At 48.8% G+C, this 25,663-nt stretch overlaps 1 protein-coding gene across 2 annotated transcripts; it reads left to right on the top strand.

Annotated features, from left to right (window-relative positions):
- Window positions 1-962: 962 nt before the first annotated feature.
- TRPV1 (transient receptor potential cation channel, subfamily V, member 1) lies at window positions 963-25,454 on the top strand. 2 transcript variants are annotated; one of them, XM_012652590.1, is made up of 15 exons: window positions 963-1,711; window positions 2,403-2,569; window positions 2,644-2,796; window positions 3,359-3,499; window positions 3,620-3,918; window positions 4,766-4,945; window positions 7,702-7,860; window positions 9,132-9,227; window positions 10,608-10,678; window positions 14,870-15,035; window positions 15,451-15,517; window positions 17,635-17,957; window positions 18,632-18,759; window positions 19,144-19,259; window positions 25,060-25,454. In XM_012652590.1, the coding sequence occupies exons 1-15, from the start codon at window positions 1,428-1,430 to the stop codon at window positions 25,230-25,232; spliced, it is 2,523 nt and encodes an 840-aa protein (XP_012508044.1). In that variant the 5' UTR covers window positions 963-1,427; the 3' UTR covers window positions 25,233-25,454. The 2 variants fall into 2 exon arrangements, with proteins under 2 accessions (XP_012508044.1, XP_012508045.1); XM_012652591.1 differs by lacking the exon at window positions 4,766-4,945 and having other exon boundaries at window positions 1,428-1,711.
- Window positions 25,455-25,663: the final 209 nt, after the last annotated feature.

Genomic DNA, 25,663 nt, shown 5'->3' with positions numbered 1-25,663 from the left:
GGCGTCAGACCGTAGCTGATTTACTGCCATGGCCTGGCCATGTGTGCTCGATTTTCACGGCCTGAATTTTCACTCAAAAATGCAGGACTTGAGAAGCCTCCCACTCCTTCGGTGGCTATTTTCTGGAAACCGGCCACTGCTGGAACATTTATTTCCCTAATTTCCCATGGAAACAGGATGTAGAAGGGTCTGTATCTGATCATTGCCCCCATGGTGCCCAGCACAGCTTTGTCACAGAGAGACGGATCAGGCAGGGCCTCTGCCTGGGAGGAGGTCCCAGGGTATGGGGAAGACACAGCAGTGACAGATAGAAATTGCTAGACCACATGTGGACCGCCAAGAGGGCCATGAGGGGTGGATGGTCAGTGAGCTGGGCCACTCTGGATGGGGAAGGGAGCTTGACCAGTGCAGGGATTAGGGGGCTTTATGAAGGAGGCGGTGTCACTGCTGGATCCCGAGGCGGGTAGCATCTGAAAGGTGGATTTGGCCAAGGGCAGATGCAGAAAAAAGCACCCCAGGTGGAGGCACCATGGGACAAAGGCCACGAGATGGAATGGGTGGGACGGCCCTGGGCACCAGGGATGGGGCATGCCCAGCCAGGAGGAGGGGACAGAGGAAATATGGCTTGGAAGGCAGCAGAAAACAGTTCCAGCACTTGTGTGCAGACACGTGCTGCTCCCGCTGCCAGCCTCCCTCTAGGTTTAGGCTTAAAAGGCCCAACAGCCCCAGATCACTTAAAGCCTAAAAGTTCAGGGCCAGGGTGCTTGAAATATACTAATTTCACAAGAATGATAACAAGTGCAAGAAAAAAGCCCACAACCCTGTGCAAACCAAATGGCTGCCAAGTTGCAGAGGAAAGGCAGGCCGTGCACGTGGCTGATGGCAGGTGGACACACGGCAGAGGAGGATCCTGCAGGGCAGAGTGTGGATGTGTTGGTCTCAGCTGGTCACTGTGAGCAGAGGACACAGTGCTTGTCTGAGGGGCTGAGCCATCCTCATCACGAGTTATTTCCTGAATGCAGCCAGCGATGGCCACCCCCGTTGTTTCCCTTGTTCGGATCTTGGGAGGGAGGCAAAGCAGTGGTTATCATCCTCACTCTGCAGATGAGGCAACTGAGGCCCAGAGAAGGGGAGGGATCAGTCTAACCCGAGTGCCCCAAGTCTGCTAATGTCGGCAATCATGGAAACAGCCCGAGCACCGCTAGGCCTGCCGGTCCCCGGGGCCCCTGAGTGGGAGGTGCTGTGCTGAAAGCTTCAGTTCTGGGGGGTGGGAGCAACAGCCAGTTGGCGCTTGGGGTGCCCTGCTTTACCTCGCTCTTAGCAAGGAGGGCAGGTAGGGGCTAAGGGTGTAGTCCTTAAGTTGGGAACAAACCCGACTCGGTGGCTGCCTGCAGGCTGCATATTGGGCCACAGAGGATCCCGCAAGGATGAAGAAATGGGGTAGCTCAGACTTGGGGGAGTCTGAGGACCCACTCCAACAAGACTTCTGCCCAGACCCCCTGGATGGAGACCCTGACTCCAAGCCACCTCCAGCCAAGCTCCACTTCTCCACGGCCAAGAAGCGCACCAGGCTCTTTGGGAAGGGCGACTCGGAGGAGAAGTCCTCCATGGACGGCTCTTATGAGGAAGGCGAGCTGGCCTCCTGCCCGACCATCACAGTCAGCCCAGTTGTCATCGTCCAGCGGCATGGGGATGGCCCCACCTGTGCCAGGTGAGTCTGCATCTGGAGCCCCCTCCCTGCCAGGAGATGCCACATGGTGGTTGGCGTCTGGGCTAAAGTCATAGAGCCAGGGTGCTGGGGTCCTTCGAGGTGGTCTGGTCCAGGGTCTGCACTCAGACGATCTCACAGGACACATGGTCACAGAGGCTGGTGCATGCACTAACCCCAGCTGCCGGCTGACCTCTCGGTGTCCAGGCCTGGAATGCTCACCAGCCCCAAACACTTGGACTTTATGTGCAAAAGCTCAAGGCCAGGAGGCTTTTGGACAGTGAGTATGAAACAGCAGGGCAGGGAGGGCCCACAGGCTGGCTGTCTTGGGGAGCTGAAGGACTCCTTTTCCCTTAGCAGGAGCCAAACCCTTGCCTCCAGCCCCCACCGGGGTATGGCCTCTTGAGCCCCAGTTCCCCCGCAGGCAGAGAAGCGAGGGCTCTGGGTGAAGGAGGTGGTGGTGCTGGTGAAGACTTTCTAGATGGTGTTTACAGACAGGGGACACATGTGCCCCACTGTCCCCTGTTATGTTGGCTTCCCGGAAAGTCACCTGGATTGAGGGGTGGTTTTTGTATCATGTTTTTTCCCCTTCTGGTCTACCTTGGAGTTTAGCTGTGTTTCCCTGACAAGCTCTGAAGGCAGCAGGGTCGAGCAGAGACCAGGGCACAAGAGGAGGGTATTTTGTGGCCTGCAGGCAGCTGTCCCAGGACTCTGTCCCTGCTGGCGCCGAGAAGATCCTCAAGCTGTATGATCGCAGGAGGATCTTCGAAGCCGTCGCTCAGAATAACTGCCAGGAGCTGGAGAGCCTGCCCCTCTTCCTGCAGAAGAGCAAGAAGCAGCTCACCGACAGCGAGTTCAAAGGTGTCCCTGGGACGGCTGGGTTCCTGGGAGGGCCCCGGCCCCATCCCTGCTCTGACTCTGCCTTTGTCATTCAGACCCCGAGACAGGGAAGACCTGTCTGCTGAAAGCCATGCTCAACCTGCACGACGGGCAGAACGACACCATCCCCCTGCTGCTGGAGATCGCCCGGCAGACGGACAGCCTGCGGGAGTTTGTCAATGCCTGCTACACGGACAGCTACTACAAGGGTGAGAGGGCAGTGGGGTCGGGCATGGCTCAGCTGCCTGGAACCAGGAGGGCATGGTCCTGCCTGGGGCCTCCTTTCTGCTCTGAGTTCCCTACTTCCTGTCCCAGCCGCTGTGTTGGTGGCTCCTGGTCCTGGGGGTCCCTGCCTCTCCCATTGGCTGGTTTGATTTCTCCTGGTTCCGATGGTCCCTGCCTTCCTCATTTGCTCTCTCCTCCCTTGGCCCGCGAGGTCCCTGCATCCTCCTGTGAGCTTGGTGGTCCCTCCCTGGAAGTCATAGCCTCTGGCCCCTCTGCTACTGTTCTTTGCAAAATTCCTGGGTTATTTTGACTCCTCTGCCTTCCAATATGGTATCTCCTATTCCCAGGGTCTCTATTCCTGCTTCAGGACCTCCCAGAGTCCTCTTGGGGGATCCTGGCCTGGCCCCCTGCAGTGGGGGTCAGCCAGGCACTTTCTGCCCAGGTCCTCCTGTAGCAGCTGCTGACTGCCCAGGCTCCTCCCCAGCACCTGTCCGGGCAACCCCGCAGGACTGTGACCACATAGCCAGCGCCATGTGTCCTCTGTAGGCCAGACGGCACTGCACATTGCCATTGAGAGGCGGAACATGGCGCTGGTGACCCTCCTGGTGGAGAATGGAGCAGACGTCCAGGCTGCGGCCAACGGAGATTTCTTTAAGAACACCAAAGGGCGGCCTGGCTTTTACTTTGGTAGGGAGACCATGTGTCAGACACTTGGCTTTTTGGCGTTTGCTAAGGGAGATTTGGGCCAGAGGCAGAGGGGGCTGGAGGCCTGGTGGTTCACTCCCAAGGCCCCTGTGTTGGCTGCAGGTGAGCTGCCCCTCTCCCTGGCCGCATGCACCAACCAGCTGGCCATCGTGAAGTTCCTGCTGCAGAACTCCTGGCAGCCAGCTGACATTAGTGCCAGGGACTCCGGGGGCAACACGGTGCTGCATGCACTGGTGGAGGTGGCCGACAACACGGTCGACAACACCAAGTTTGTGACAACCATGTACAACGAGATTCTGATCCTGGGGGCCAAACTCCACCCTACGCTGAAGCTGGAGGAGCTCACCAACAAGAAGGGCATGACACCACTGGCCCTGGCCGCTGGCAGCGGGAAGATCGGGGTAGGAGGAGGCTTTGGCCCAGGCTGGGAGTGTGACTCGAGACGGTGTTGCGGGAGAGGACGGCCCACCTCACTACGGGTGCCTGGCTTGGCTGCCACAGTGCATGTGGGACTCTGATTCTGTCACACCAGCTTGCAGGTCTGTTAGACTACGTCAGAGAAATTGGGAGCAGCTGGGCAGAGCACAGGACTTCTGATTTCCAACTCTGAGCATTGGCAACAAGATATGGGGTGGGGGTGGGCTGCTGGGGCCTGGGGCGGCAGGGGGTCAAGCTAGGGTGAAACAGAAAAAGAAGCTGCTGGTGTTTGTCCATGGAAGGCAGGAATTTTGGGTGACCGGGAGGTCCTAAGGGGAGAGTGTGAGGTAGGGCAGGCCCAAGTGAAATCAGGAACCACAGGAGGCCGATGGTGGGGTTGGGGCTGCTGGGAATTGGAGGGGAGGGGGTGTCCCAGGCCCAGGGGATTTTGGAAGCCTGCCCCTTCTCAGATGAGCCCCTTAGGATGAAGAGCTTGGCTTTATGATATTGGTTTCATTTCTCAGATTTTCTATTTATGTCCTCCTGGCTTGAGGTTTTCTAGAATGGACACCACTGTCCTTCGCTGTGATATGGTAGAGCTAGGGGCCCTGGTGTGATGGGGCGGTGGGCCCGACGTGGCTGCAGGTGGAGTCAGAGGCAGTGGTGGGTTGATGCTGATGGTGGTCAGGATGGTGGTCAGGTAGGGGCTTACCTGGGGCAGGGCTGGGAAGCAGAGTTATTCTCCAAGCAGAGCTGGTGGCTGACATAGGGGTGCTCCTTGTGGCTCGGCCCCAGGCTGGCCTCTAATGGGCTCCTGTTCCCCGGTGGCAGGTCTTGGCCTACATTCTCCAGAGGGAGATCCAGGAGCCTGAGTGCAGGCACCTGTCCAGGAAGTTCACCGAGTGGGCCTACGGGCCTGTGCACTCCTCGCTCTACGACCTGTCCTGCATCGACACCTGCGAGAAGAACTCGGTGCTGGAGGTGATTGCCTACAGCAGCAGTGAGACCCCCGTGAGTGGCAGGGCTGGGACACAGCCAGGGAGTACTTCGGGGCCATCACACTCCAGCCCCAGCCCCTGGCCCGGCTCCCCTTGTCCTCCCATCAGTGCAATCCTACTGCCTGGGCCAGGCCCCGCAGCCTCCTCTTCCCTTTCGTTCCCACTGAATGTTTTCCCTAAGCATACTGACAGTATGTGATTATGGCCCCATAAAGATTGGAACATCTCAGAGGTACATAGACAAAAGGGACCCTACTTTAATATCATTTAAAAATGTATAATTTCATTTTGTTTACAGAAATGGCATCATGCTATACATAATGTAGAAGAACCTGGTTTTTCACTTAACGGCATGTCTTGTAGATAGTTTTATATCAGTACGATAGGTCTGCCCCATTAAAAAAATTGCCACATAGTATTCCATAGTAGGGATGGGGAGTAAGTGGCCATAGGATGACATTTGGCTTATTTCCAGTTTTTGCTACTACAATACTGCAGGCCACTTGGCATGGGATTGGGAGTTTTTCAAGGAAGGCTACCTGGAATTGGAATTGCTAAATCAAAAAGTATGTTCACTTAATATTTGAATGCTACTGAATGGACACACATGCCTACCCTGTGGGTACGTCTTTGCCCATATCCTTGCCAACCTGGATATTAGCAATCTTTTTGTAAAACTACTTTAAATCAACGGAGCCAAAAATGCTATCTCATTAATGTCTTAACTCTCGTTTTCTTGATCACTGTGAGGCTGAGCATTTATTTGTGTTTTTTGATCTTTCGTATTTCTTTGGTAGATTTCCTATGGGTTGTCCTGTGCGACTTCTCCTGGGACGGTTCGTCTCATCGTGTTTGGTTGTAGACGCTGTCGTTACAGGGTGGATTGATCCTTCCTCTGTGGCATATGTTGCAAATATTCTCTTTTCTCTCAGTCTGTCTCCTGCCTTTTAACTTCATTTATGGCACCATTTGCTTATAAAAGGTTTGCATTTTGATAGGGTCAAATGGGTGAGCCTTTTTCTTTTGTAGCATCCGTGACTTGTGTCTTGCTCGAGAGGACCTTTTCCACTTCAAGATCACACACATATCCTTCCGTATTTTTTTTTTTTTTTTTAGCTCCCTAACAGGTATTTTATGTTTGGCACTTCAATTATCTAGAATTTGTTTTTGTGTAGGTGTGAGGTAGGCATCTTACTAAGTCATTTGGCTCCAAATAAAGGTCTCAGTGTGACTTATTGAACAGCCCATCCTGCCACCACTGCTTTGAAAGGCCACCTTACCTGCCCCTTCTTTCCAAGGTGATGCTCTGGGCTTCTAAGGCAGACTTTTGGGCTGGAGTCTGTGCTGTCGGTGATGAGGGGCTGCGTATGTCTCGTAGGTCAGGGGCACATTTACAGGAGGTGTTCAGGTGAGGAGAGGCCTGGTCTACTCTGCTCCGTCAACCCCACCGGGGCCGAATCTGGGCCTCTGACTCAGAGCCCCGGATGCAAAGGTTCTGGGAGGAGTAGCCCAGATAGGAAACAGCCTCAAAAAGAACTTTGGTGTTTGGCCTGGAGAAAGGAGGCTCTGGAGCTACCACTGCTGCCTCCATGTCTCCGAAAGCTCTCAGGGGCTAGGAGTGTGGACTTGTCCTGGGGCTCCTTGGGCAGAGCTGGGACCATGGTGGGAAGCAGAGAGGACCAGTGTAACGCTGAGGAATAGATGTTCCCCGCGGTTTGTGCATCTCCAGAGGCTTCTCAGGTGGTAGAGAGGTGTTCAAGATGACACTGAATGGGGACCTCATCGAGGGAGCTCACGCTCGAGCTGGGGGTTGGGCTCAATGGCCTGAGAGAGGCCAGGATGATCTGATTTCAGGTCATCTATCCCAGGGACACTTGAACTTTTTTTTTTTTTTTTGAGACAGAGTCTTGCTCTGTTGCCTGGGCTGGAGTGCCATGGCTTCAGCCTAGCTCACAGCAACCTCAGACTCCTGGGCTCAAGCCATCCTACTGCCTCAGCCTCCCTAGTAGCTGGGACTACAGGCATGCGCCACCATGCCTGGCTAATTTTTCTATATATTTTTAGTTTTCCAGATAATTTCTTTCTATTTTTTTAGTAGAGACGGGGTCTCGCTCTTGCTCAGGCTGGTCTCGAACTCCTGAGCTCAAACGATCCGCCCACCTTGGCCTCCCAGAGTGCTAGGATTACAGGCGTGAGCCACCGTGCCCTGGCAACACTTGAACTTTAACAAAGTCCCTGGATAAGAGACTTTTGCCCCAAAGCATGATGGAATCCAGACCCTGGGGTCACCCACTACTCATGCATCGGTAATCGCCACCTCTGCCCCACCCAGGGCTGGAAATGTGAGAAGCGAGGAAGCCAGGGGCTCTTCCCTGCCTGCCCTCAGCCGCTGCCGAGCAGCCCCACGCCAGGTCCTGCCTGAGCCGGCTTCTTTCCATGGCGGGAATGAGGAGGAGGCGGGCTCTCACGAGGGAGTGATTGGAGATAGCGGGCGAAGCGTGTGGCTCAATACTGTGGGCCCTTCAGTGAGCACTTAGGGCTTGTCCAAGTCCCCGCCATTCACTGCACCCAAAGGGACACTGAAGCCAAGAGGGTGGCTCACTCAGCGATTTGCGGCAGAGCTGGTTCAGACCTCCTCCTCCGGCCGAGGCATGGTCAGGCAGGGGCTGTCCTGGTGACGAGGACGTGAGCAGCGCCACAGGCTGGTGTGGGCGTGCAAGGCGGTTCCTGGTGGGGGGAGCGAGCCTCACTTCTCTTTGCTCCCTCTAGAACCGCCACGACATGCTCTTGGTGGAGCCGCTGAACCGACTCCTGCAGGACAAGTGGGACAGATTTGTCAAGCGCATCTTCTACTTCAACTTCTCCGCCTACTGCTTGTATATGATCATCTTCACCGTTGTCGCCTACCACAGGCCTGTGGATGGCTTGGTGCGGCCAGAGGCTCAGGCCTCGGTCAGGGGTGGGGGGGGGCGGGGATGTAGAATTCCCATAAGCCCCACTGGATCCCAGGCCCAGGCCCTGCCCTGGACTTTTCCGCAGCTTGCTGGAGCTACAGAAAGATCACCTGGAGAGCCTGCCGTCCCTGTGCTCAGCTTCCCTCTCAGGCTGTCCTGGTGATGGTCCTCAGCCCCTTTCCTTTAGCCTTGAGGTCTGGGGAGGCTGACCATGTGGTCATTGAGGTCCCTGGTGGCAGAGGGGAGTGCTCGGTTAGAAAGCAAGCAGGAATTAGGGCAGAGGAAGCAGCTTGGCCCTGGCCTGGGTGTCTGCAGGGAGAGGGGGTGGTATGAGCCCTGAGCCCTCCGCCATCTTGCTGGCCTGCCCTCTTTTATTCACCCGCTCGCTCATTACGCATTCTCTGGACTTACACTTCTGAGCACTCCTTCTGTGCCAGGCCCTGGGCCATCTGTAAAATCAGCCTAAGACCAGAATTTTTCCTCTGCCAGGAGCCATGTACTCCATGGAATTCCTGAATTGGGTCCTTCTCTTTCCAGACCCAGGGCACTTAACTTGCTGCCTTTATTTCCAGGGCATCTTGCTTGTAAATTTGGTTTTAAAAACTCCACTTCATATTTAGGTGAAACCTGATTCCTATCCACCTATGAAGACCGTAGAATGACTTCATTTTAACAGAAAAAAGAAATGTGCTAGTAAGACAACTCCTTGCACCAGTGCTTAGGAGACAGTGATAGTAAGCTGAAAGGAAACCCACTTCAGGAAATGGGGGCTGACACGCAAGGACAAAGCCTCCATGTGTGTATGGGATCGTCTCTTCCTCTGTTGTCCATGGGGGTCCCTGACACTCCTGGGACAGCAGGTGTTCACGAGGGCTGTGGGGGCAGCAGGACTCCTATGGCAGTGGGACTGTAAAGGCTCCTCCACTTCCACCTCTCCCATCACCTTGCTCCCAGCCAAGGGGAGCTCTGGCCTGCGGCGACATTGTCTGGGAGCAGCACAGCACTGCGAGGACATTCCGCTTGGCACCTGGAGGCTGCTGCTTTGAGGAATTAGGCCCCACAGAGGGGCCTCGTTGCAAATGTCCCTATAATAATGCATCGTCTCTGTGTGTTTCTCTCTTGATAGAGGCTGTGCCTTCTGGGCAGGGGCTGGGTGCTAATCACAGAGCTTGGTACCTGGTAAATGTTTGTTGAATGAATGAATTAGTAAGTAAATGGCATCACCCACTTCTCTGCATCTCACAGCCTCCGTTTAAGATGAAAAACACCGTCGAAGACTATTTCCGAGTCACTGGAGAAATTCTGTCTGTGGCAGGGGGAGTCTACTTCTTTTTCCGAGGGGTAAGCATTCCTTCCCACTCTGTGAGTTTCCCTTATCACCAAGACAAAAAGCTAAGAGAAGCACTCACTGCTCACTCACTTTTTTATTCATCAGATACACCGCAATCATAGATGATGTATTATAGGTACGGCTTTTGCAAGAAAGGTGATGTAAAATCCCAAACAGTGGTCCCGCATTCAAGGACAAGCTTATTTCCACATTAGAAAAACAGCCCAGGATTGTGCATATATGACTTTTGAGTTAAAATAAAATGATTTGAGGCATTCACAGCTGGTGTGTGTGTGGGAGCGTGACTGCCCAGTGCATGCCCACAGACCAGGGTAGTCAAGCTTGCAAACAGACAAGCAGGGCTCTTCCCGGTGAGCATGTAATACATAATTGTAGAAGTAGAGTGGAAGCCTCTTAAGGGATCACGACTGGTAGTTGTTTAATTAATCAAAATAGTCTGTTAAAGCTCAGAACAATGAAGTAAATCTACATGTATACTGGAATCATTTTATTTTAACAGAAATCATTTATTTTAACTGAAAATTCACATGTACATGATCCTTGGCCATTTTCTAATGTAGGAGCAGTCTTGTCTTTGTGGGACCACTGTTTGGAATTTTACATCATCTCTCTTGCAAAAACCATACCTGTAATGTATCATCTATAATTTCTAGTTTCAGCTTCTTTAAGGAGGAACTAGAACTTAGATGTGTACAAAGAGATCTGAATGAAGAATTTGAGATAATTGTGATTATTTAAACCCCCAATCTTTTGGGTTTATGCTATACCCAGTTTTTTTTTTTTTTTGGCTTCCCTTTATGGAGTCTTTCCAAGTCACTGGACTTTGTCTTCACAGAAACAACTGTCTTTTTTTTCACACTCATAATTTACATTGTAATAAAGTACAAAGCCATAAAAGCACTCCTGGCAGAGGCAGGACTGACCCGGGGGAGGGAGCAGAGGCCTGTGGGTGTCCTGGTGAGGGCCTCGCAATGGTTCATCGGGTGAGTGAGTTCAGTGGAGGCTGGTTAAGAGAACTTTTACTCTAATGCTTACTTAAAATTATGAAAACAAAGAAGCACCAATTCAAAAGAAGAAAAAAATTGCCCAATCCCATCACTTATTCATAGCAATTGATAACATTTTGGTGATTTTCTTTCCTGTCTTTACTTCTAGGTATAGTTGTAAATCCACTCTGTATTTTAAAAAATCTCTCTGACCACCTAACATCACCCCATTGGCTTGACCCGGGCTGTTTCACTCTTTTCATAACCTCTGCTTCAGCGCACGCCACTGCCCCATGGTGGCGCCCTTTAGAAAGCGTTCCAGGTGCTCACCATTTGGCGACATCTAACATTGCCTGGGATGTGACTTGGTCTGTTTACCTGCAGATTCAGTATTTCCTGCAGAGGCGGCCATCCGTGAAGGCCTTGTTTGTGGACAGCTACAGCGAGATGCTTTTGTAAGTGACACTTTGATCCTTGTACCTCTTTTGGCCCGGTCCTGAGGAGACAGCAATCAGTTCTTACTCATTCTCTCACTTACGCTGGGCCTGGCACATGGTAGGACCTCAGTGAAGGAATGATGGAAGGCATTCAGTAAGTATTTGTTGGCTGAATGAGTACTGAGGGTCTACGCTGTGCCAGATATGCACCCAGTGCTGGGGATTGACAAATTGTGCCCTGGGCTCATGTGACTTAGAGCCTGAGTTAGATGTACCCTTGTTCACCTTTCCATCCATTTGTCTATCCATCTGCCATTTACTGGGCTGGCACTGGGACACTGAGATGAAATAGACATGGCTCCTGCCTTCAAGGAATTTCCAATCTTTAAAGCCGGGTTCCTCAAGCTTGGTACAAGCTTGGTACTAGCTCTGTGATTAGCACCCAGCCCCTGCCCAGAAGGCACAGCCTCTATCAGGAGAGAGACACACAGAGACAATGCATTATTATAGGGACATTTGCAACGAGGCCCCTCTGTGGGGCCTAATTCCTCAAAGCGGCAGCCTCCAGGTGCCAAGCGGAATGTCCTCGCAGTGCTTTGCTGCTCCCAGACAATGTCGCCGCAGGCCAGAGCTCCCCTTGGCTGGGAGCAAGGTGATGGGAGAGGTGGAGGTGGAGGCGCCTTTACAGTCCCACTGCCATAGGAGTCCAGCTGCCCCCACAGCCCTCGTGAACACCTGCTGTCCCAGGAGTGTCAGGGACCCCCATGGACAACAGAGGAGGAGATGATCCCACACACACATGCAGGCTTTGTCCTTGCGTGTCAGCCCCCATTTCCTGAAGTGGGTTTCCTTTCAGCTTACTGTCACTGTCTCCTAAGCACTGGTGCAAGGGGTTGTCTTACTTGCACATTTCTTTTTTCTGTAGTACCAAGTACATTTTAGACTGGATAATTCTTACTTGTGGTGGTGGAGGGGCTGCTCTGTGCATTGTAGAATATTTAGCAGCATCCCTGGCCTCTACTACTAGATGCCTGTAGCTCTCCCCATCACTTAGTCTTAACAATCAAAAATGTCTCCAGATATTGCCCAAAGGCCCCCATTTGAGGAGGGGATGCCAGAATCACTCCTGGTTGAGAGCCACTGCTTTAGGAGGAGACAGATGAGCAAAAACAGTTATAGAACAATGTGGATGTCACAGGGAACCCCCTTTCTTTAGAAAATGAGCTGGAATCTTACTATGTGGTTATGGAATAATTTTTTGTTTTAACCAGTATTCAGTATTTACATTCGTATGCCTCTGTGAATATTGACAGTTGAGCTTCACAATATTCTATAATATTCCTTTTCTTTTTTTGTTTCTTCTGAAGTTAATAATTACCTTGTTTTTCACTTGTTTAGTTTTCTTTGTGCTTGTTGCTAATTCTTCCCACACCTCCCCAAATCTCTCAGTATAATTTCCCTCAAAATCAGTCACATAAATTGCATTATCAGATTTTCCCCCACTCCTTTTTTTTTATTAAGTGATTTCTTCTTGTAGCCCTGTCTTCTCTTTCTAACTGGGCTGGTTGTTCTCTAGGCCTGCTGCTCAGCTGTCATACTGGAACTTCTCTTTGCTGCCAGCCTTGGAATTCTCATTGCTTTCCCCCTAGGTTAGAGTTCCTGTCTCTTTTTCATACCTTCCTGTTTCTTGGTTTTCCCCCTTGTTTTATTTGAGCACATCCTTCAGTATTTTCATCTGATGAAAAACGAGGGTATAATGGTAGAGGGCAGAGTGATGACAGCTTTCAGTGTGCCTGAATCTTGAATCACATCGCTCCAATGTGTACAGGCATCATTCCTTCACTAACATCTTGGAGATCCCTTTCACTTTTCTCCTGACTTGGATCTCTTATTTTCTGAACCAAATGTCTTCCTCTTTCCTGGTTTACTTCTTTGTTTTGGAGGAGGACATCTTGAACCAAAGAGAGAAGACACATAGTGGGGAAGGGGGGAGTAAAATTTCATTTAAATCTTGTGTGTCTGAGAATATCTTTGTTATATCATCACATTCAGTTGATAGTTTGGTTGGGTATAAAATTCTTTAAAAAACTCAAAGATATTTTTCCACTGTTTCTTAGCTTCCAATATTATAGATGAAACCACTCTGATTCTGGATCCTCTTTTAAGATCTGTTTTGATTTTTCTCTTTGTATCTTCTTTATGCCCCTAGTATTCTGAAACTTAATGATGCATTTTTATATGGGATTATTTTTATCCAATCTTCTAAGCACTTAGTGGGCTCTTTCAATCTGAAAATTTATGTCCTTTAGTTTTGGGATATTTTCTTGAATTATTTCTCAATCACTCTTCTAGAAACCCTGTGATTCATATATTGAACCTCTTGAACTAGCCCTGAACTAGTTTTCTTATGTTTTCTCACTTGTGTTCAATCTCATTATATTTGTCTCTACATTTTGGGAGGTTCAAATCAACTTTAATTTCTAAACTTTCTATTGAGTTTATCATTTTTGATATCATGCTTTTAATTTCTAAAGGCTTTAAAAAATTCTCTTCATTCTTTATTTATAGTACTCTATTCTTGTTTCATGGATACAATATCGTCTTTTGTCTCTCTGAGACCATTAAGATAGCTTTTTAGAAGTTTTTCTTCTTTTTGCCTATTTTTTCTTTTCTCCAAGTTGTTGTTTCCCATTTGTTTGTTTGTTTTTTCTCTTTTGTGTTAGAGCCCTTCCCTCAGAATATCTGGGAATCCTTGGCATCTACTTATGATTAGAGTGGAGGACTGAGAAGTGGGGCTGGATGGGGCTTATCAATTTTTTGCTTCACTATAGGCTGATCTAGATAAACCATTTATTGAATAATTCCTGAAGTCAGTCTATGAGGATCTTTCTTCTTGGGGTTATCAGATTTCACAGAGAGCATTTTCTCAATCTTCTACTTGGAGAGAAGACATCTGGTTGCAAGTTTTCTGAGAGATGAGTTAGGAAAGAGGGCTTTCTATAATCTGGATTATATACAATCACAAAATCTCCCTGTTTTTTGGCAAAATACCAATACTTTCAATGGTTCTGGATGGACCTCGATCCAGAGACCCTCTGTTTTATCTACTTTGGAGACAAAATCTCTGTTGTTCCTTATTGTAGGCCCTTCGTTGCCTCCCCTCTGGGAGACCTTCTGAAGTTCCTTGATTCCAAGAATCGATTCTCAGCTTTCCCCCATGCTGGCTTCAGGTTTCGCTTTCTTGTGTCTGCTAAGTCACTTTCCATTGTTCATTGTTTTCCAACTCCCCCAATTCATGTGGGGGGACCCCGTTTGTTGCCAGAGATAACCTTTTACCTATTTCAACTGGCATCAGTTCTCATTTTGGCCTGGGGTTCCACAAATGCTGAGCAATGTTTTTTCATTGCAGCAGAACTAGAAAACAGACTCTAATTGAGCCAGTTTATTGACACCATTTTTCAACAGACTCCCAGCAGCACAATGTTGGCTTCTTGCTGGGTTCCCTGACACAAATGGGAGGCAAGGTGGTCAGTATGCTCTACCGTGTAAATGCAGCCAGGGGGGCTTTCTGGAGGATGCCACAGTGAACAAGGGGCCATTGAGCAGACCCTGTGATAGGATCATCCAGCTGTCCTCCCCTCTGTCCAGGGCCCCTACTTGGATACCCTCCACTGGACTAAGGGGCTGAGGGACATTTTCCCTGGCTCTGCTCTTTTCGAGGGCATGATCAGCAGACACTCCCAGTGGTTTTTCAGGAGAGCATGGCCTCCCCCTGCTCCCTGGCCTAGGGCTTCTAGGTTATCTGATGTCCAGTGAGGCTCTTATTCCTGGGGACTGGGCAGGAAGTTTGTTGGGGCTGAAGTGGTGTTTCTCAACCTTTTAAAATTATTGCCTTTTTAGACATGTTTTTCTAATCCCCCCTTTGAAATTTTAATGCCATAAGTATACTATATATCTTTTATATTTAAATCTGTGCTTTATACATAAAAGAATAAGATTTTGTACCGGCTCTGAGCCAATTTTTGCCCCTTGGGTGTGAGCTTGCTCTCTGAAGGAGCCCCTGCTACCTGGGCAAAAGGCGGCAGGGCAGCCCAGTCCTAGCTACTACCATAGACTAAGTCTGGGCCTCTGAGGAGAGGCCCAAGCAGCCTGGGGGCGCCAGGCCTCCCTGGTGCCCAGAGACAGAGCTTCCTGTCCCTCCTTCCTCAGCTTTGTACAGTCACTGTTCATGCTGGGGACCGTGGTGCTGTACTTCAGCCACCGGAAGGAGTACGTGGCTTCCATGGTGTTCTCCCTGGCCTTGGGTTGGATCAACATGCTCTACTACACCCGCGGCTTCCAGCAGATGGGCATCTATGCTGTCATGATCGAGAAGGTTGGTGCCCTGTACCCCAGTGGGAGCCCCTCAGAGCCCCGCTTGCCTCAGAGGTATGTGAGACTGTCCCACAAGCTCTGTCCCTGATCTCTGCATTGTCAGGGGAGGTGCTGGCTTAGCTCCCAGCCCATTTCCCAAGACCCAGGAGATCTAGCCTTGATCCAGGTGTGGGGGGGTCCCCTGACACTGATCCCTGTGCATACCAACCCCCCTGGTGCCCCCCTGCTCCTGGCCAGAACAAAGGCTGTGGGGGGAGGTGTGGATGACTCCCTCATGACACCTGAGCTGAAAACCACCAACCCAAACTCTCCTGAATGTTCCCCTGATCAACCCCCAGGCTGTTGCAGTCCTGGCCCTTCCCTTAGCTCCTCCCTGGGCCTGGCCTTGGCTCTGATATACCTGCTTTCTCCTGCAGATGATCCTGAGAGACCTGTGTCGTTTCATGTTTGTCTACGTCGTTTTCTTGTTTGGGTTTTCCACAGGTAACCGGCTTGGGCAGGGCTGGTGGGAGGGCAGGACTCCTGCTCCCCTCGACTTCCTGAGGACTCTGCCAGGGGCTGGGTGAGGAGGAGCCAGGTAGGGTAGGCAGGTACCTGTCTGCAGGTGACACGCACCTGCAGAGTGGATGGACAAAGGACACACCAACGTGACCCCGAGAACTTGTAAATGTGATTCATAAAATGTTTTAAGTAACTTTTCAGGTAGGAAGTGCTGCTTGCCTGAAGTATAGCTGCATTTTGGCTCAGGTTTTAAAAAAACTTTTTATTTCTACATTATTTCAGGCTTACAGGAAAGTTGTAAGAATAGTACAAATAACTTCTCTATACTCTTTACCCAGATTCTCCAAATTTTACCACGTTTGTATCACTTTCTCTCCTCCTATACACACATGCACACACACGCACAGACACACATGTACCCTGCACTTTAAAAAGACTGAGAGTAAGTTGCAAACAGGAAACACTAGCTACTTCACAGTGTATTTCCTAAAAGAAAGAACATTCTCTTACATAAACACAATACAATGATCAAAATCACGAAAGTAACATTGATACACACTCTTAGCTAATCTATAGCCCTCCCTCGAATTCCACCAATTGTCCTAAGAATAATGTCTCAGGAACATCCTGGAGCATGTTTTACAACCTGTTGTGTCACACCCCTTGAGTCTCCTTTAATCTAGAGCAGTTCCTCAGTCTTCCCTTGTCTTTTGTGACCTTTTTTATGAGTAAAGGCTAGTTGCTTTGTGCAATGTTTCTCAACTTGGGTGTATCCTGATGTATCCTCATGATTTTATTCGGGTATGCATTTTTAGCCAGACTATCAAGGAAATGATGTGCGTCTTCTTCATTGCATTTTATCAGGAGTCACAAGAAGTTTGTTTGTCTCATTTCTGGTAATGTTAACTTTGATTACTTGGTTTTGGTGTATCTGCCAGATTTTTCCATTGTAAAGTTGCTATCTTTCCCTTTGTAATCGATAAGTCATTTGTGAGGAGATGATTTGAGACTACATAAATATCCTGTTTCTCATTCAGACTTTCACCCAATAGTTAGAGCATCCATTGATGAATCCTACTGAATCACTTAATCTGATCATGGTGGCCAAATGCTGATTTTGTGACTCCATCGTTCCTTCCACCTTATTGGCTGACATTCTATTATGAGAAAGAGCTTTCCATCCCCCTATATCTATTTATGTATTTGTACCAGAATGGCCTCATGGATTCTTTTTTTTTCCCATGGATTTTCACTTTGTTAAATGGGTTATAATCCTTACTATCATCATTTATTTTGATACTCAAGTTGTCTGAGATTTAGTCATTGGAAGCCCCTTCACGCTGGCTCCTGTGCTCTTTAGACACATCCACAACATTTTTTGAGGACATGGCTCTGCTTTGATCCTCATCCAAGTCCTGCAATTATGTGGTTTGCATGGTACACCCTTCCCTGTCCCCACACTGAAGTTTGTTTTGGAATCTCTATCTTGGAGGGGTGGGCAGCTGTGACTAGGAGGGAGCTGGTAGGTGGGGGCTGTGGCACCTGGATCTGAAGATCCTGCATATCCGTAGGGACTTGGCTAGGAGGGTTAGTGGATACTGTTACTACCATGGTGCACAATTTCTACAGAAGATCTCAGGCTCTGGACTATACTTTCCCCAAAAGAGTGCAGAATGTGGGAATAGGCCATTCTGCTTTGAGCTACTCAGAATCCATGGTTCTGGTGTGGACCTCTAAGGGACCCAGGCAGACAGAGTGTGACTGACAAAGTGGGTATGGAACCAGGGCTGACATGTAAGGTTAAGCATGTTGTGCACTGCACAAAGGTGGCTGTATTCATATTATACATATAGATTTGTATGTTCATTTTAACATTTTTTCTAGCAGATGTTGATAAAGTTCTTATAACAAAACAGTGTATTATGACAACTTTTTGATAGTTTTCAAGAAGGGGTGCTTTAAAAAATTCCCACAAAAGCACCATTTGACTGAGCTTCATGCCTGCTGCAGACCCATCCTGGGGTAGTGGGGATGTATGTCAGGGCACCTGGGGTCTTGGCTTTCATCCAGCTGCACTCCTCCTTCCCTGCGCCCCATAGCGGTGGTGACACTGATCGAGGACGGGAAGAACGACTCCGTGTCGACTGAGTCCACATTGCACAAGGGGCGGGGGCATAGCTGCAGGCCATCCGACAGCTCCTACAACAGCCTGTACTCCACGTGTCTGGAGCTGTTCAAGTTCACCATCGGCATGGGTGATCTGGAGTTCACTGAGAACTACGACTTCAAGGCTGTCTTCATCATCCTCCTACTGGCCTACGTGATTCTCACCTACATCCTCCTGCTCAACATGCTCATCGCCCTCATGGGCGAGACTGTCAACAAGATCGCACAGGAGAGCAAGAACATCTGGAAGCTGCAGGTGGGTCGCTTGGTGGGGTGAGCAGCCAGGGGGCCGAGCAGCCAAGGGTCCCACGGGGAAGGAGATGGGGGGCTACCTTTTTGTGCCACGTAGGCCATTTCTACCTCCGCAGCCAACAATAACAAAGGTATCATTCCCATTAAGTAGCACGTACTCCATGATAGGTACTGTTTGAAGTGTCTTACCCGATCTCACTGAATCCTTGCAACAGTCCAGTGAAGTAGATTCTATTACTATCCTGTTTTTGGATAAAGACGCTGAGGCATAGAGGGTTTAGATGTCTGTATTCAAGGCCACACAGTTAGTAAGCAGCAGAGCCAGGATCCGGCCCAGGCGGTCTCACTCTAAGGCCCTGCTCTTAACCACTGCCCTATGTTGCCCCTCAGGGAAGGGGCTGGGACACTCCATGTCCCTCCTCAGGCTGCCCTGCCCAGACCCAGCAGGCACCAGCCGTGCCTGGACAGGTCTGAGGCTGGACAGGCTGTGCTCCTTTCGTGGAGTGTGTCCCCACTAGGCTATGGAAACAAACCTAGGGCAGAAGGCACTGGAGGTCCAGCTCGGAGGAGTCTGGGGCTGGGAGAGACCCTGGCAGGGCTGGTCCTGGCAGCCAGCACCAGCAGCCAGGGTTGCCCCTGCACGAGCCCTCGGCCCCTGCCTTTCCTGCCTTCCCGTAGAGAGCCATCACCATCCTGGACACGGAGAAGAGCTTCTTGAAGTGCATGCGGAAGGCCTTCCGCTCGGGCAAGCTGCTGCAGGTGGGGTACACACCTGACGGCAAGGACGACTACAGGTGGTGCTTCAGGTAATGCCCAGGCAGGAATGAAAGCTTGGAGAGCTCCAGGGCTCAGCTGTGGGCACAGGGGACCCACCTTAGATCTCGGCTGGCGGGATGCAGACATTAAATATTGGAAAATTTGAGGTGTCCAGAAAGGATCACCTAATGAGTGGGGTCAGAACCAGGAACCGAATACTTAAAGTCCCTGGGCTCCATGGTGTGGTCAGAGAACACATCTTCAGGACTGGTGTCCAAAAAGCAAGGCTCTGTAGGCGCTTCCCCGCCAGCTGGGCCTCCATCCTGCTCTATGGGCGTCTCAGGATTGGCCCGTGGGGCTGAGCCCTTGGCCTGGGACTCGGGGCATGGCTCCCAGCCTGCCAGCTCCCTGCTCCCCATCCCCTCACCCTGCAGAGTGGATGAGGTGAACTGGACCACCTGGAACACCAATGTGGGCATCATCAATGAAGACCCGGGCAACTGCGAGGGCGTCAAGCGCACCCTGAGCTTCTCCCTGCGGCCAGGCAGAGGTGAGGCGTGAGGGGCGGGTGCTGTGGCACGGAGGCTGGTGGTCTGAGGTTGGGCAGGTGGAGCCTTGTGGATCCCCCACTCCTTGCAGGCTCCCTCACGCCCCGTCCCCACCCCTACCCCAGGGCTCCGTAACAGCCCCTGATGGCAGCTGCATGCACACACTCAGTCACGGGCACTTGCGTGTACCTTGCACATGCCGTCATGGCTGACTGCTCAGCAAGCCCGTGCAAGCCACTGTGCCAGCAGCTGGCCCAGGCTCCTGTCCCCAGTGCCCCAGGGGAGGCAGCTCAGCCCACATCCAGCCACCTGGGGTGGCCAGCTCACGCGGGCTAACCTGCCTCCCTGGCCTGTCCCCCACACCCCAGGAGTGCACATCACCTCATGGCTCTGGGAGGCCGTATGGACACGCACAGGCACACGTGAACACTGACCTCTCATGGACACGTGCGGGCACCGCGGAGAGGAGGGGAGGGGGAGAGGAAAATGACCATCAGAAAGAAAGTCATTTAACAGTTATTGGTAAACATTTAACAATAAACATTGAATTAAAGGTCTAAAGAACATTTATTTAAAATGAAGTAAACATAGTTTATTCTGAACAAATTTTGAGTTATAATTACAACCGTACACTAATTCTTTGTTTTTAGTTTTTAAAAAATTGTGGTAAAGTATGTATCACATGAAATTTGTCATTTTAACCATTTTTAAGTATACAATTCAATGGCATACAACATTGACATTGTTGTGCAGCCATCACCACTATTTCCAGAACTTTCTCATCATCCTAAACTGACACTCTGTACCCACTAAGCAGTAAGTCTCCGTTCTTTCTTCCCCTCATCCCCTGGTAACTTCTATTCTGTTTTCTGTCTCTATGAATTTGTCTATTCTATGTACCTCATATTGGTGGAATCGTGCAATGCTTGTCCTTTTGTGTCTGACTGAATAATATTCCATTGCATGGATACAGCACATTTTGTTTGTCCATTCATCTGTTGATTGACATTTGGGTTGTTTCTGCCTTTTTGTCTATTGTGAATAATGCTACGATCACTGGTGTACAAGATACGGTTTGATTCCCTGCATTCAACGATTTTGGGTCTATGCCTAGGAATTGAATTGCTGGATCATATGACAATTCTATGTTTAACTTTTTGAGGAACTGTCAAACTGTTCTCCAAAGCAGCTGCGCCATTTTACATTCCCACCAACAGTGCATGGGATTTCTAATTTTTCCACATCCTCACCAACACTTGTTCTTTTCTTTGTTCATTCTTTCTTTCTTTCCTTTTCTTTTTTTAAAATTAAAGACATCCTAGTGTGTGTGAAGTGGTACTATATCTCATCGTGGTTTTGATTTGCATTTCCCCAAATGATAGTGAGCATCTTATCACGTGCATATTTGCTATTTGTGGATATTCTTTGGAGAAATACTTATTCAAGCCCTTTGTCTATTTTTAAATTTGGCAGTTTGTTTATTTGTAGTTGAGTCGTAGGAGTTTTTTATATATTCTGGATATTAATCCTCTATCAGATGTGTGATTTGCAATATTTTCTTCCATTCTGTGGGTTGTCTTTTCACTCTTTTGATGGAGTTCTGTAACACACAAAAGTTTTTAATTTTGATGAATTCCAATTTACTTAATTTTTTCTTTTGTTGCCTGTTATTTTGGTGTCATACCCAAAAAATCACTGCCAAATTAAATGTCATGAAGATTTTCCCCTATGTTTTTTCCTATGAGTTTTATAGCTTTAGCTCCCTACCATTTTAAAGTTGCTTTTTTCTTGATTTGGCAATTTCTTGGTTACTGTGAAACTGGAACTCTTTCCCAGAGTTCTGATAATGTTGGGTATGAAGTTTCTGCTTGTTTTTTTGATGTTTTTGTGAAGAGATGGGTTTTGGAGCTATCTACTTTGCCATTTTGCTGATGTCACCCTTGAACTAATTCTTGAACAAAGAATGAATCAAGTGTTAATAGTTGTTTTTGGCTTTTTAGACAGGGTGGGGGAAGGGACATAATTTTTCAGACCAACTAACCCGATATTATGATACTCCATGTTTCATATTTAATACTGCTTCATAGAGAAGCTCATTTTTATATTTTATAAACTTAAAAATCATCTTTATTTGGATATATTAAATAATTTACATATAAAATGAACACATTTTAAATGTGCAGTTTTATAAATTTTTACAAACGTACATGCTCAACCACCACCCAACTCAAAATATAGAACATTTCCATCCTGCAGGAAAGTACCTTGGGTCCCTTCATAGCCAATTTGACCCTCCCCATCCCAGGGCACTATTTGTTTAACTTCTATCACTATAGATTTGTTTTACATCAGCTTTTGTTTACTTGAAAACGTCTATTTTACCCTCATGTTTGTTTCATTGGATATAGAGTTCTAGCAGTTGTTTTTTTTTAAATTTCAACACTTTCTGTTTCTCCATGGTCTCCTGGCCTCCCTTGTTTCTGAAGAGAAATCATCGTTATTTGCATTGTTGTTCTCCGGTATGTAATATATATATCTTTTCTTCTTCTGGCTGCTTTCAAAATATTCTGTTTTATGATTTTCAGCAGTTTGACTAAGGTGTGTTTAGGTATGAATTTCTTTGTTTTTATCCTGCTTGAGGTTTGCTGAAATTCTTGGATCTATACATCAATATGTTTAATTAAATCTGGAAAGCTATATATACGTTGCTTCATTCTCCCTATTTTCTCCTTTTGGGACTCCAATTACATATATGTTAGACCATCTGATATTATCCCATAGGTCTCTGAGGCTTTGTTCATTTTTCCTCAAGTTTTTTTCTCTGTTTCTCAAATTTGATAATTTCTCTTGATCTGTCTTCAAGTTCACTGACCCTTTCCTTAGCCATCTCCAAATTGCTGTTAAGCCCGCCTACTGAATTTTACACTTCAGGTATAGTGCTTTTTGATTTTAGAATTTCTATTTGTTTCTTTTTTATATTTTTCATTTCTCTGCTGAGATTCCCTAGCCGATCCCTCATTAAGACCATATTTTCTTTTAGTCTTTTGAACATACTTGTAATAGCTGCTTTAAATTCTCTGTGTGTTAAATCCAACATCTGGGCTGTCTTGGGGTCAGTGTCTATTGATTGCTATTTTTCCTGACTATGGGCCACATAGTTTCTTTGTATATTTAGTATTTTTAAATCATATTTAGTATTTTAAAATAGTATACTGGGCATTATAGATAATATACTATAGAGACTCTGGATTCTGTTACTTTCCTTTAAAGAATATTGAATTTTTGCTCAGTTGGCAGTTCAGTTATTGATGAAATCACCTTGAACTTGTGTAGACTTAGCTTTGAACTTCATTATGGCAGATCTATAAACACCCTAAGTCATTTTCCAAGCCCATCAAACTTGGGGGACACAATCTCCAAACCCTGTCTCTACTGAGGATCTTGTCTGGGGTTGGTGTTAGGTTTTGTTGGGGTAGGCCTTGAGTAGGCCTTGCTCTAGGGCATGATCCTTACTCTAGGGCATGGTTCTCACTCCTAAGTGGGGTCCCTCTGGTATCTTACCTTGATCCTCAGAGTGTTTAAGGGTGTTAACAAGGTTTCTCCACTCTGGCTGGGCTGGACCTCCAGTATCCCCCAGTACTGCTCAACCCTTAATGTCTCTGTCCCAATTTCAACCCCATGGCAGCCACTTTCTAATAATCCTCCTGCAGTCTCACCATGAACAAGCACAGCTCAGCTCTTGGCCAAGGACTTGTGGGGAACCCGCTTGCCCCAAAGATTTCTGGGCTTCTACTCCCTTAACTCCTTCCTCTTCTCCTGTTCTCTGCCTTACACATTCCCCCTGCTTCAGCTGCCCCAAACTCTGGTTTCCTTCTCCTCAGTTCAAAGGCAATTCCATACTCTGCTTGGACTGCAGCTCACTGTGCTCTAGTTGGGGAAATCGCTCTAGAAGCTGAAAGTCAGTGTGATCATCACAGGGCTCACCTTGTGAATTTCACTCTCTCAGGGGTTGCAGTTTTTCACTGCCTGGTGTCCTTTGCCTAAAAACATTTGCTGCGTGTATTTTGCCTAGTTTTATGGGTGTTGATAGCAGGATGGCTAGCTCGGTACTAGATGCTCCATTATAGCTGGAAGTGAAAGTCTATTTTTATCAAAGCTTCATTTCTGGAAAACTGCTCAAGGTATTCACCCATTTTTCCACAGGCTTCCTGCACACATGTGATTTTTCTGAGTCTAATTAGAAGCACTCCCTGTGTTGCATCAAAATACTTATAGATTATCTCTTCTTCAATAGTTAACTGGTCTAACTTTGTCGGAGAGGTATTTGAAGATGGCGTTGCATGTGATTTTAGCAGTTTTCCCGTGTCAATCTCATAGATTGCATGAAATCCCACATCTTTGACAAGATTTGCTGTTTCACTTTGTGGTTGATTTGTATTATGTTTGCATGACATTGTCGGCAGTTTACAACATTGCACATTCACTGTGATATTACTACAGACATTGAGCCAGTGGCAGGGATACACCCATCTGTTTTAATTGGGTCAGGGATGGAGGATAGTTGGCGGTTGCCTGATTTCACGCTTATAATTAATTAGTGAATATTGCCTGAGGATCTTGCTTTCTTACTCAACTTTGTAACAGTAGAAATTCCAGTAATGAATAGTCAGATAATTCAGATGACAAGGACCTCTCCTCTCCTCACCAAACACGGTGTGTGATTGGAAGGGAGGAAGGGGGATGCATGAGAGAAAGGCCAGGGGAGAAAAGGGTTAGTAGAAGAGGGAGTGGGAGGATGTGACGGGCTCTGGGCATCAGAACTGTGGGAAGTGGGCACCAGATGTCCTGTGCTGACTTTGAAAGCCCTTGAACCAGGGCCAGGCCACGTAGTCCCTGAGGCTGGGTGTCCCCCACTGCCAGCCAGTAGACAGTATCCCAGCTGGCCTGTGTCCCCACAGAGCCCTCCTGCTATTACGCCCAGGTTCCCAGAGGGATGGTCCTTCAGCGGTTGGCGCCTGGTGTCAGACAGGCCAGTGCAGAATTCAGCTGGAGTAGTCACGACAGGACCAGCCTCTGGCATTGTGGTGCCTTTGAGATGTGGCCAGTGTTGGACACCAGCAGAGGGGCTGAGGCTGGGAGGTGTGAGTCTAGGCTGGTTTTCCAGCGAGATCTGACCCAAAGTGGCCCACCAGAGGGCTCGGCTGACCAGGGCTGTGGCAAATGAAAGGAGTGCATGCACAGTCTTCCCACCTCCCTGCCACTTGTCTGAGGTGGCCAGAGGCCGGAGGTGACTCTGGGGAAGACAACTGGGTCTTCCTCAGGAGCTTCCTGGGATTTCAGACCACACTTGAGGTCCCCATTCGAGGCCCAGTGTCCCTTTGCTTCCCTTGGCATTGTTCCCAATCTGCTATGCCCTGGTGGGGTCTGGACCCCAAATCCTGATTCTTTGGCTTGTGTTCATCACCCTGACCTGAATCAGTGTGGAGCCACTCACGGGGCAGGCCCAGCGTTGCTCTGTGGAGAACTCCTCTCCCTCCCGCTCCAGCAGGGAGAAAATGGAGGCCGAGAGGGGCAAGTGATGGACTCTCTTGAGGTCGCAAGCAAGTCAGGGTGGGGTGGAGGAAGAGTATTTAAGGGGCCAAGAGGGTGGATGAGACTCCTCAAACAGCTGAGGAAAGAAGACATTGCACTGATCCTGGTACCTCAGGAAGTGCTCGCAGGCCGGGGCCTCCTTTGAGGCCAAAAAGAAAATGTTTGTTTGTTTTGCTGCCTCCAAAGTAGTAATGATATTTTACCCTTCAGCTTCAGGGAGAAACTGGAAGAACTTTGCCTTGGTTCCCCTTTTAAGAGATGCAAGTGCCCGAGACAGACACTCTGCTCAGCCTGAGGACGTGCATCTGAAGCAGTTTTCGGGGTCCCTTAAGCCAGAAGATGCCGAGGTCTTCAAGAATCCCACTGCTTCCGGGGAGAAGTGAGGACCGCACACGGGGCACTCTCTGTGCTGGGCCCTCGGAGACCTCACTACCACGGGGGCTGTTGGGGAGCACCAGTGCTCTGTCAGCCGCCTGGCCCGCTCCGTGCCTGCCCAGAACTTCCTTGCCTAAGACTGCACTGGACAAGCTGTGGGAAGCATTGTCCCATACACGGGAAGAGATGCACCTCCAACCATCACTGTCCCCAAGTGAATCTCCTAACAGGAAGTGACCTGGCTTTCGAGTTTCTACTTGCTTTATTAAATGGTGTGAATGGTATATCTCTACTGGGACACACAGGTTAGGCTCTTGGTTTTTTTTGATTTTGTATGACTGGGAGCAAAACTAAATGAAGGCCAGGAAAACACCCTGGAGAACAAAAAGTTCCCTGTAATGCAAAATGCCGAAGCCCTTCCTCGCTACATTGCACTTAC

The sequence above is a fragment of the Propithecus coquereli genome, unplaced genomic scaffold, assembly GCF_000956105.1.
Source record: "Propithecus coquereli isolate 6110/MARCELLA unplaced genomic scaffold, Pcoq_1.0 Scaffold390, whole genome shotgun sequence".
NCBI classification, from domain to species: Eukaryota; Metazoa; Chordata; class Mammalia; order Primates; family Indriidae; genus Propithecus; species Propithecus coquereli.
This window is presented reverse-complemented; position numbering and strand designations above follow the sequence as displayed.

Excerpts from the sequence above, each read along its gene's own strand:
- TRPV1 (XM_012652590.1), top strand. The coding sequence starts at position 1,428 with ATGAAGAAATGGGGTAGCTCAGACTTGGGGGAGTCTGAGGACCCACTC. Across the intron at positions 15,036-15,450 it reads ATGCTGTCATGATCGAGAAG|ATGATCCTGAGAGACCTGTG; the intron begins GTTGGTGCCCTG and ends TTTCTCCTGCAG. Across the intron at positions 17,958-18,631 it reads AGAACATCTGGAAGCTGCAG|AGAGCCATCACCATCCTGGA; the intron begins GTGGGTCGCTTG and ends GCCTTCCCGTAG.